The following is a 12,548-nucleotide window of genomic DNA, read 5'->3' as shown; positions in this document are numbered from 1 at the left end:
TTTGCTATACTGAGCCGTGTGTATGTCTGATCCTGACGGCTTAGACACCATTTGAAAGCTTAACTCAACACTATTGATCTGGTGTATTTGCGGTTCTCCTGTCTCTTCTTGATCCGAAGATATATACCCCCAAAAAATATGCCGTTTTGTACCTACCAAGTCCTCTAGCTGGCTTATGGGTGGTCAAAAGTCACAAACTACACCCTTTATGAATCGGCCCTGACCCCCTCTTCAAACACCAAAAAAAAAAATTCAAATCGGTTTAACTTTTAAACACACATACATACATACATATCCACAAACATTTTCCCTTTTTTAAATAAAAATTGAGTCATACTTCTGAGCTCGGTAACTTTTGAATGGTATAACCGATTTTCAAAATTAGATATGCGTTGGAAAGGTAATGATCAGTATTATCAGAAGCCATAAAGGTCGGACTTAAATTTTTAAAATTTTTGGGAGTTTTGGGGACGAGAACGAAAAACAGACCCTAAATGGGAAGGGCCGTAAAATCCACACCCTTGGACCAAAATGGATGGTTGACATATGAATGGGTGAGTCTTTTCCTGAACTTTAAGATGGGACTTGGCCCATCTTTCAAATCAGTCAGATTTAGAAAATCGAAAATTTCGTGTATATATAGTGTCGCGTGTAGGGGGTGTTGGTGTGCGCCACTGGCGAGAACTGCCGTTCTCTGGTAATATTCTCTTATAAAATAAGGAAATCGTAAACTAACGATATGATCGCAAATAAAGTTCCAACTTCAAATCAATAATTTAACAACTACCATCCTTAAGCTGTATACATACTGGCGAGCTATACGCCATCTATCAATCTCTCGTTCATATTAACTCCAGTAATATATCCAATGCTCTTATAATTACCGATTCCCTCAGTTCCATCCATACCATTAACCAACTGTACACGAAGCATCCAATTGCTCTCCTAATTAAAAAAGAACTAGCTACCATTCAAAACAACAACCATATTGTACAATTCCTATGGGTTCCTTCACACATTGGCCTCCAAGGAAATGAAGCGGCGGATCGGACAGTCCAACAAGCCAGGGACAGTGAAACCGCGAGTGAAGTGAGAGATGTAGTTCTTAATGATTTAAAATCATTTATTAAAGTGAAAGTCGAAAATCTGTGGCAAAACCAGTGGGACAGTTCAACTTCAAAACTTCGCGAAGTGAAAACGTTTGTAAAACCGTGGAAATCTCAAATTCACAACAGAACTCACCATGTCACTGTTACTCGTCTTCGTCTAGGACATACCCGACTTACCCACGGACACATAATTGGTCACACTAATCCCACTTTATGTGAAAACTGTAATATCCCACTAAGTGTTAAGCATGTACTTGCAGAGTGTCCAAAATACCAGTTGCAGAGACAGAACAACCACATCATCGGATCAACAAGTGAAATCTTAGGAGAAAATTGTAAAATTGAACACTTGGTAAAATTCCTTAAAGATATCAATGTATTTAACAAAATCTAACATTTGTAAATAAATTACCTTATGTATATGTATATGTCGCTAATAACCTCCGAGGTTGATGCGACTATTTTGTAAAATAAAATAAAAAAAAAAATAATTTAACAATAATATCTCTCTCTCTTTCTTCCTCTCGATATCTCCAGCATGTTAGTTGTGATATCGAGCACAATATATCTACTAAACCAATAACACAAATCTTTTCCGAAACAATTTGCTGGAAACATCGTCTAAAAAGTCCCATTTTAAACTGATCAAAGCAAAACTTTTCGGATAAAATAATACGAATGGAGACGCAGAAGACAAAGAAACAATTTTAATATATATCAATATGTCTACTTACGGATTTCATTGAAGGCGAATGGAAATTCTCCAGTAACTGAACAATTCAGGCGCGACTTGAGAAAAGACGTCCAACGATTACGAAAACGATGAGGGCCTCCACGGTCGTTCTTGCATACTCGAGCCACACGTGAGTAAACAGCCTAAAAAGAAAAGGATATTAAAAGATACATGTATATACGATAGAGAAAAAGGTTGTTAAAAAATGAGCTATAGCAACTGCTCTATTGAGCAATTTATACAGAGAGAGTCTGTAATTTGGAATAAATTCAAAACTACTTGTTTTTTTGAAAAATTCTCAGACCCGTCGATTAGTATTTCAAATTGTCCTTTGATCAAGATAATAAAAAATAACAAATTTATGAAATACAAGTAATCAAATAATAATTGAATTTGATTATTTCGAATAAACAAATGCTCATAACGTTGCCCATTGACAATTTAACAATAATTAAGGGCATCATTATGAGTATTTGCTTAATTGAAATAATTAAATTCAATTATTATTTGATTACTTGTTTTTCATAACTTTGCTATTTTTTATTATCTTGTGAATGGTCGGGAATAAAAATTTGAAATTTTGCAGTTGTGTATAACTTTACACACCCTATCAAAATAGTTATCATAATGACAGTGTTGCCATTTAAGAAAATCAACGATGACGTCATATCGCTAAATTGGGACACCCTGTATACATTATTATTTTATGTAAATAATGACAATTTGAAATACTAATCGACGGGTCTGAGCATTTTTCAAAAAAACAATTAGTATTTTAATTATTGAATTTATTCCAAATTACAGACATAACTTTGTTATTTTCTATTATCTTGTAAATGGTAAAGAATAAAAATTTAATATCTTGCAGTTGTATATAACTTTACACACCCTATCAAAATAGCTATCAAAATGACAGCATTGCCATTTAAGAAACTCAACGATGACTTCATATCTCTAAATTGGGACACCCTGTATACATTATTGAAGTTATACTTCTTTACCTGCGATATGAGGGTGAATTTTTATATGTTAAAACCTATGATCCCGGCGCATGCGCATTATAACTTTGTTCTGATGACATGTCAAAAATTATTCAATATGGCGGCTGTGGCACAGCTGTAGTTAGATTATTTATGGTTGTTGCGTTTTAAAATTTGTGTGAAAAGAAACAACAAACAAAAGTTAGTTAATAGTTATAATGGCTTTTTAAATAGTTTTCATATACCTATATTTTTGGACTTTTGGACTATTTTGGGCAAGGAAAACTCATTCTAATTTGGTAAGTAGTTTTTATTATAATCATATTGTAATTATACATTTGGATTAGGTTGAAATACAGTAGAGCGTCGATTATCCGAACTAATTGGGGGACACAGGTGTTCGGAAAACCGATTTGTTCGGATAATCGAACTACAATATATTGATACATATTTATAGTCATACATATTTATCCACAAGTGAATAAAAGCCATATTTATATACCTACATATTTATTTATATCTTGATAATGACAACTAGCAACTAAACAAAAAAGTGCACTCTTTGCAACAACATAATTATTTTTGGATACAATATTGAAGAAAATTGAAGATATTTTAAGCGTCAATTACTAACGCTTGCTCGGTATTCGAGTGCGGGACGCGGGAGTCGATAGTTCGAATAAGCGGTCGTTCGGTTGATCGACGTTCGGAGGATAATCGACGCTCTACTGTACATTTATTTTCTCAAGCATGGGGATTTTAGAGAGAAATCCCAAATTAGGTCCGATTTTTATTTTTAAATTATGATTTTTTGGCGTAGATTTATTTATCTAGTAGGTATGTAATGATTTGATTTACATACTTAATTTGATTACCAACAAAAGTTCTACCAATCTTCATCTAATATATTGTTTTCTTACTGTTTTGTTATATTTTAATATTTTCTTCCACAAAATTTAAACTACATAATTTAATTATATTCAAAACAACTGTCAAACAGTAAAACGTTCAGTTACCCTATTTTCCACATGACAAATAATGTGGAATTGGACGAGTGAGTCTAGGCTTCGATAACAAATCAAAGCGCCCCGAAATTCACGGGTTCGATTCCCGATGCAAGTTTTTATTTTTTTTATGCATTTTATGATTGTAAGTATATTTGTTATATAATTTTTTTTTTCAGAAAATGCGTATTTAAAATTTTTGCCAACAATTATTATCGTTCAGAAATCATTTTTTCTTTGTGGCATTTTTCAATGTGTTTGTGTGCGTTTTATTCTTTTATTTTTTAAAATTTTTGGTATTGTCTTAAAAATCACATAATATGTAGTAGAAGTATAACTTCTTACGTGCGTACAAAGTACACACACATTCTTTTTATTGTGTGTCAAAAAGTACAATTTGAAATACTAATCGACCGGTCTAAGGATGTTTCAAAAAAACAATTAGTATTTGAGATATTGAATTTATTCCAAATTACAGACTCTCTCTGTATAATCTTATACAATAAATATTAAATCATTCTTTAAAATGAGAGTTTTGTACTTTGTGATTCCCATCAATAAACTTTACGCATTATTTTATTTACATTAAATATTATAATAACGTTAATAAAATAAATCCAACAATAAAACACTGAAAACTATTGTTTGAAAACCCTTTTGTGTTCTGCTACATGTTTGTTAAAAGTTCTACCAGTTTGTCCTATGTAAGTTTTTAGGCAGTCACCACATGTAGTTTCTGCGTACGCCAAACATAGCAGAAAGTGTGAAGTTCCCATTGTCTGCGCGAACCATGAAGTGAGAACGCAACAAACGGTATGCCTGCTCTTCATTATCGCCGATGATGGATGATCATGTGATTGTCTATGATCGGCACAATCATCGCACAAGTGTCCACATAATCGTCCGTAGCATGTTGAACGACAACTATCAAGATGGACGTGCAATGTGTTGCTACTGCAACAATTTATTTAATAGCGGTATACAATCATTATGTCAATATGTCCCAATGAAAAGTTGTAAGGAGGAAAAGAAGAGTGGTCTTTGACAACTACCTTTAAGACATTCTTGTTCAAGATAAAATCAAATGAGTTTAGATACATCAAACTTCGCAATTCGATAAACATATTTTTCAGTCATTGCTTTGCACTTAGATATACTTTTTTCCAGAGAAATTATGGAGAATCTGCTTGCTGAATTATTGGTTAAACCTTCTGGAGAATTCGAAAACTTTATACGTATCTATGTCACCGAGCGATTTCAATTAGGTATTTGGTACGAAAAATATCCCCATTAGTAGCAAAACAAGACACTACTTTCAGAAAGTCCATACCAGTTAAAATACGACTTGCCATCGCATTGAGGTTCTTGGGTACGGGGGATAGTTAAGCTTGCATCAACAAATTACACCTTTTTTAACCTAAGCACAATCTTTTCCGACGAGAAATGAATGATCGGCGATCGCGTGGGCATGTCAACGCAACTATTACTTATTACTCATTAACTTATTATTTATTACTCGACGATTCTCTTTGAAGCGTCTCCAAAAAACCGTAAAAACACGGATCGTCTACAGTCATGGACGATCATGGGCAACTATAGCCGAGTATGCCCTCTACACAATCGTGCTTGCGCTTGATCGTCTGTAATCGCCGATTATATAGAGGAGCAAGTAGATATCAGGTTTGTTCTAGCAAACAATCAAACTAGTCAGAAACCGTCAGCAAACAGTTGGTCAGTGAGAGAACATAATACAGTCACCAGTGCTATCCCCTCTACTCGCGCTGGTCCACTATTCGCTGATGGTTTCAAACCGTTTGAAACTGATGCTAGAACAAACCTATTAACAGGACGGTCAGTGCGAGGTCCGTCGTATGACGAATGCGTATCATGTGCGTGGTTATTTTCACACTTTCAGCTATGTTCAGTGGGCTGTATACCGTACTGTGTAACTGCTTTTTCTTTTGGCTCTTGTTGTTCTTAATATATTTGCTTAAGTTGTTGTTTGTCCTGAAGAAGTTTGTTTGTCATGACACTCTCCTTCTTCCTATACTCCTTCATACTTTTATCTTTCCCTGTATTATTAGTCTTAGCATTTCATATCGCTGTCCCCTCATTACGTGTCTCAGATATTGTAACTTTCTTATTTTTAATGTGTTTATTATTTTGTATTCGTTGTCCATTTCTCGCAATACTTTCGTGTTCTTTTTCTTCTGTGTCCATGCTATTCTAAGCATCCTCCTGTAAAAACCACATTTCAAATGACTAGCTTTTTTACATGTTCTTGCTTCAATGTCCAGCTTTCAAGTTCATATTGCAGTATCGAAAACACGCAGCATCTAAGAGCTCTTACTCTCAGTTCTAATTTATGTTCTTTATTACAGAGAATTGTATTCATTTTACAAACGCATTTCATGCTATTTAGTCTAGGCGCCAGAGGGGTCACCGTGTCCTTTTCAATTCTGATGGACAATTCCTTAATAAAAAATGAAGAAAGAAACGTTTACTAAACTTAAATCCAACAATTAGAACTCAAGATATTGTAAAATTAGTGCACAATGCAAATTGCAAATGACAAAATAAGTATTTTTCGAAGCTTTATCGACCGTCACTCGACTTCTACGCATGCAAATGAGCCTTAGAAGATCTCGTTTTAAAGCTTAGTTAATAGGCTTCCAAACAAAGTTTGTTAAATTACTTTGTCTTCATTTGTTTTAAAGTTATACCCGTTTGAAGTTATAATTTTCTTTAAAAAATTGTACATTAATTTGTTTATAAGGGTTTCAAGCATATTTGAGCTATAAACATTTATATTTTAATTAACAATAATGATAGAACTCAAAAGGAACATTTTTAGTTTATGAAAATGTTTGTAAGTTTATTTTTGGCCAAGATATTGATATGGCGCGCTATGAGGCGCAAGATCGGCTCACAATCAAGTAAATATTTTTCGACGCTTTATCGATCGTAACTCGGCTTCTACGCATGAGCTTTTCAAGGTCTTATTTTAAAGCTTAACTAATAGACTTCTAAACAAAGTTTGTCAAATTACTTTATCTTCATTTGTTTTAAAGTTATACCCGTTTGAAGTTATAATTTTCTTAAAAAATTTGTACATTAATTTGTGTATAAGGGTTTTTAGTAAATTTGAGCAATAAAAATTTATACTTTAATTAACATTAATAATAAAAGAACTCAAAAGGAATATTTTGAGCTTTAAAAAGTGTTCGTAGGTTTATTTTTGGCCAAGATATCGATAATTTAATAGCACGCTCTGAGGCTCAAGATCGGCTCACAGTCAAGCAATATCACGGTAAAGATACCCATCCACTGCTCTCATGTTACACTATTTTGCTCAGGAGACCTTGCCTATTCTTAATAAATAACACCAACTTACTTTATAGTTTTAGGTGTTTCTGAAATATTAGTTGTTAATGTTTTTTTTTCCTCATTTAGTACAAAAAATAGAAGACAAAGTAAATACATAGACTGAAAGGTTATACGAGGTACAGTATAATGATTTAATTATAAGAATTATATGATACAATTTTATTAGGATCTTTAAAAATGAAAAATGAAGATGACGTATATATACATAGAAATTATAATTTGCATCGAGAAGTTAGCGCGTGAACCTTTACGCTGTGAGCCAATCTTGCGCCTCAGAGCGCGCTATTAAAATGTCGACGTCTTGGCCAAAAATAAACCTACGAACATTTTCGTAAGCTCAAAATGTTCCTTTTGAGTTCTTCTATCTATTATTGTTGATTAAAGTATAAATGTTTATAACTTAAATTTGCTTGAAACCCTTATAAACAAACTAATGTACAATTTTTTAAAGAAAATTATTACTTCAAATGGGTATAACTTTAAAACAAATGAAGATTAAGTAATTTAACAAACTCAGTTTGGAAGCCTATTAATGAAGCTTTAAAATGATACCTCCTAAGGTTCATTTGCATGCGTAGAAGACGAATTACGATGGACAAAGCTTCGAAAAATACTTATTTTGCAATTTGCATTGTGCACTAATTTTCCAATATCTTGAGTTCTAATTGTTGGATTTGAGTTTAGTAAACGTTTTTTTCTTAGTTTTTCTATTAAGGAACAAATTTTATTTGAAACATTTTTTTGTATCTCTTTTAGTTTATGAGCCAGAGCCACATAAACAATTAAATTGTTTATAACAATTTTTTGACCACTCGGATCGAAATCCACCCTCGAAATTCGTAATCAGCAGCCAAAAATCCATAAGAAACCGTTGAGTTTGTCCATCAGAAAAGAAAAGGATACGGTGAACTCTATTTGGCGCCTAGACTAATTTCTATCCTGGACCTTATTTCCGTTGTTAATTTATCATTATTGTCTGAAATCCAGGTTCCTATGTACTTGTATTTACCAACCCATTCTATCGGTATATTTCCCAAATGTATGTTTGTTTGTATATTATTTGTTTTCTTAGTTATTATCATGTATTTGGTCTTTTTTATATTCATTTTTAGTCCATATTTTTCCCAGTAACTGTTTAGAATTAATATTTACTTAATAAATGGGAAAATCCCAGTAGCTGGTTATATACCATAATTAAAAAGTCATACGGAAGTAAAAAACTTCGTTTGTATAATGGTATAAAATAGTATATTGTACAACAAGAGAGAAAAAAGACATATTTCTCACGAGCGCAGAAGTTTGTTGCGCAAATCAAGCGAGAGAGAAATATGTCATTTTCTCTCGTGCTGTACACTGTACTTTTTCTATGGATGCGTTTTTGTCAAGAGTTCAAATTTCAAAATTAAATAATTTAGGTGCTTTAGGTATATTATATGCCTTAATTGAAATAAAATACATATATACACATAGGTATTTAATATTCTTAATATTTATATACTTTATTTATTTAAAATTATAATTCACAGTTGAGTAGTCTTAGAAGGCAATTTTTGATAAGTTTTGACAAGTTTGAACACATTTTATTTGACAAAAATAATTGTATTTGTATTGTGCATGTTACCATGGAAATGGCGATCCTATGTATGTAAACCGGCGGTGAACCCTTGAGAAAAAATATTTCTCACTGCAATGGCCGACTTTTCTCACTGCCTGAGAAATTGTTCGTTTTGAATGCATGTAAGTAGTGAGAGAAGTTGCACATTGCATAGCATCCATAGAAAAAGTTTATTAAGGTACTAGTACACTTAAGAAGACCAAAAATTATCATTTTTTTCAAGAATTTTTTTCTCAGAACCTTTATTAAAAATGAACATAAAACTTTTTACGTATTAATATATAACTCTTAGAGAGTATAAAAAATATATCTTTTTTCATTTATGCATGAGCACTAATATTGTAGAGGGCGCAAAAGTCGATGCCTCGAAAAATGATGGCGGACAGTTAATCTCAGGATTGGGATATCTGAAACAAAAAAATCGTACTGCATTTGAAAAAGGAAGGTTTCTTACGTGACAATTTACCTTAATTTGACCAAAAAATAAAAAATAAATATTTTTTAACCATGAAAAACTGAAGAAAAACGGGCGATTTTTTCACAAAATTTGTTCAAATTTCCCTAAAATCTTTTTTTTGTGGAATTTTTCACTAACGGTGGTAAATTGTCACGTAAGAGACCTTCCTTTTTCAAATGCCGTACGATTTTTTTTGTTTCAGAGATCCCAATCCTGAGATTAACTGTCAGCCATCGGAACTACTTTTTTTCGAGGCCTCGACTTTGGCGCCCTCTACAATATTAGTGTACGTGCATAAATGAAAAAAGATATAGTTTTTGTATTCTCTAAGAGGCAGATATTAATATGTAAAACGTTTGTTAATTTTTAATAAAGGTTCTGAGAAAAAAATCTTGAAAAAATGCTTATTTTTGGTTTTCTAAAGTGTACTAGTACCTTAAAAAACGTGAGCGGCCGTGGGTAACGGCATAAACGCTGGCCTCATACGCCAGTAGACGTGGGTTCGATCCCTGCCAAAGACAAACCATTTTCATTTCCAATAATGACACGAGCCGTCTCACCGTGCCTCGGAGAGTACGTTAAGCCGTCGGTCCCCCTGGGCTAGTGTACATCGACACTAGTTACTTGAAACAGGGTTAAAGATGTAATTGGCGCTGGAACTATCCGAAAGGATCTCCCCGGCAAAAATGCCATACGATATTATTATTATTACCTTAAAAAACTATTAAAAATTCATCCAAATGGATTGCAAAACGTTTTCGATATAGATCAGATCATCTTCAGTGCATAGAAAGAAGTATTTCCACGTTAAAATGAATGCAAAAGGTTAAAATTGTGACTAATTAAAAAAATGTAGCAAATACTTACGTTCTGCTTAGAAGATGAAACTAGCACACTTTTAGCACTCTAGCACAATGTTGTCAATTTTAAAAGTGTGCTAGTTTCATCTACTAAGCAGAACGTAAATATTTGCCACATTTTTTCTTTAACTAGACACAATTTTAACCTTTTGCATTGATTCTAACGTGGAAATACTTCGTTAGAGGCACTGAAGATGATCTGATCTAGATCGAAAACATTTTGCAATCCATTTGGATGACTTTTTAATAGTTTTTTAAAAAACTTTTTATACCATTATACAAACGAAGTTTTTTTACTTCTGTATGATTTAATATTTACTTAGTGTAACATTTAGTGGTCTTGAGGACTTCCTCAAATTAAGAATTTTCGCATAAACAAAGTATTTTACAAACAGAATCCATTCCAGGATTACATTATTTCGCATACATTTCATTTGATGGCATAAAGCTTTCTACCAAATCATGTTGTTCGTATTTTCAGGACATTTTATGAATACAATTTTTTGTTCTTTGCTAGAGGAAAGTTTTTCCGACAAGTCTTTTATGTCTTTTACTGTTATATTTCCGAGGCCATCAATTATAAGTGATTCAGACACAATAGTACATTGTGAACCGTATTATAAATGTATGACACAAATTTTAAATAATTTGTTGATTGGTGTACTATACAGAATAAATCAAGCTAAAACAATACATTGAGCTTGTTCCAATATATTGTCATATTGACTGAATGTTTTCATGTAAACAGAATTTTAAATTTGCTCAAATATTAAAATTTGATATTTTTAATATTTATAAAAATAAATAATCTAAATATTTTGCCGTATGAATATTAGGCGAGGGACACACCCCTAATTTGACGCTTAGAAATCGAAAAAGCGACCATGATAGGTGAAATATGAAATTTATTTTTATCCAGAATTGGTGGAACATGTTCAAAAATCAAATTTTATGCAAAAATGCGAAAAATAAATTTTGATGATTTTTCAACTTTACCTCGCTGTATCTTTGGTCGCTGTAAATATTTCCTTTTGAAAATTTTACTGTGTTATCTTTGAAGTATTTAGATAACAACGAGCTTTGTCCGAAATGTTGGAACAAATTAAAAGAGGAGTTGTTAATTTTTAAACATTTTTTCGCCAGATTTCGTTAGTTTCATGTTTATTTAAAAAAGTTGAGTGACAAACTTTTTAGGTTATAATTTTGTCCAACACAGCAATAATTATAATATAATTCATGAAGATGTTTTATGGAAAATTTCAAGTCAAAATATGCAATAGGAAAAAAGTTATGTGACTTTATAGACGAGTGGCACTCCCCAAAAAAACGTTTATTTCTCGATATACTGACCACGGTGTGGTGAATAGCTAATTTTAGTCTGACTTTATGTTTTTGATGGTGCTGAAAACGAAAATGAGGTTTATTTTGAATTTTATATGGGTGAACATTGTCAAAATCGCAATTTTACCTTAAAAATAAAAAAAAATTAAATCACGTTTTTCTTAAAAAATTAAAAGTTGCTCAATTATTTTTCCATAAAATATTTTATTCATTGTACCCTATATTTTAAAATAAACTTGATTAAAAAGCTAAATTTCAAATTTTGTCACTCAACTTTTGCGATTAAACTTTGCAATTCAGGAATCTGCACCTTTTACTTTAAACAATTCATAACTTTTATAACAATAACACAGAAATATTAAAACAGGTACCATTGTCTTCAGAAAGGTAAGAAATATATACTGTAAAAATTTCAGAAAAAAAATATTAAAACAGTTGTAGCGAGTTAAAGGCAGAAAAATGTGATTTTTTTTTATTTTTAGGGCAAAATTGCTATTTTGCCAATGTTCCCTCACGTAAAATTCAAAATAAACCATATTTTCGTATTCAGCACCATCAAAAATATATAGTATGACCAAAATTAGCCATTCACCACACCGTGGTCATCACACCACACAGTATCTCGAGAAATAAGCTTTTTATAAAGTCACATAACTTTTTCCTATTGCATATTTTGACTTAAAATTTCCCAGAAAACTTAATGAATTATATTTTGCTGTTGTGTTGGTTAAAATTATAAACTAAAAAGTTTGTCACTCAATTTTTTTAAGTAAACATGAAACTAACGAAATCTGACGACAAAATGTTTAAAAATTAACAACTCCTCTTTTAATTTGTTCCAACATTTTGGACAAAGTTTGTCCAAAGTTTGTTATCTAAATACTTCAAAGATAACAGTAAATTTTTCAAAAGGAAATATTTACAGCGACTAAAGATACAGCGAGGTAAAGTTGAAAAATAATGAAAATTGATTTTTCGCATTTTTGCATAAAATTTGATTTTTGAACATGTTCCACCAATTCTAGATAAAAATAAACTTCATATTCAGATTTAGCGACCACG

At 31.9% G+C, this 12,548-nt stretch overlaps 1 protein-coding gene across 2 annotated transcripts in view; it reads right to left on the bottom strand.

Annotated features, from left to right (window-relative positions):
- Window positions 1-12,548, bottom strand: part of LOC126889639 (semaphorin-1A) — a 584,815-nt gene that overhangs the window by 79,085 nt on the left and 493,182 nt on the right. For both annotated transcript variants that reach the window (XM_050658141.1, XM_050658142.1), the window contains exon 6: window positions 1,844-1,985. In XM_050658141.1, the coding sequence (XP_050514098.1) occupies window positions 1,844-1,985 (142 nt within the window). The remainder of the gene's footprint in view (window positions 1-1,843; window positions 1,986-12,548) is intronic.

This window comes from Diabrotica virgifera, chromosome 8 (assembly GCF_917563875.1).
Source record: "Diabrotica virgifera virgifera chromosome 8, PGI_DIABVI_V3a".
In the NCBI taxonomy this organism is placed as follows: domain Eukaryota; kingdom Metazoa; phylum Arthropoda; class Insecta; order Coleoptera; family Chrysomelidae; genus Diabrotica; species Diabrotica virgifera.
The sequence above is the reverse complement of the archived record's forward strand: the minus strand, read 5'-3'. Positions and strand labels throughout refer to the sequence as shown.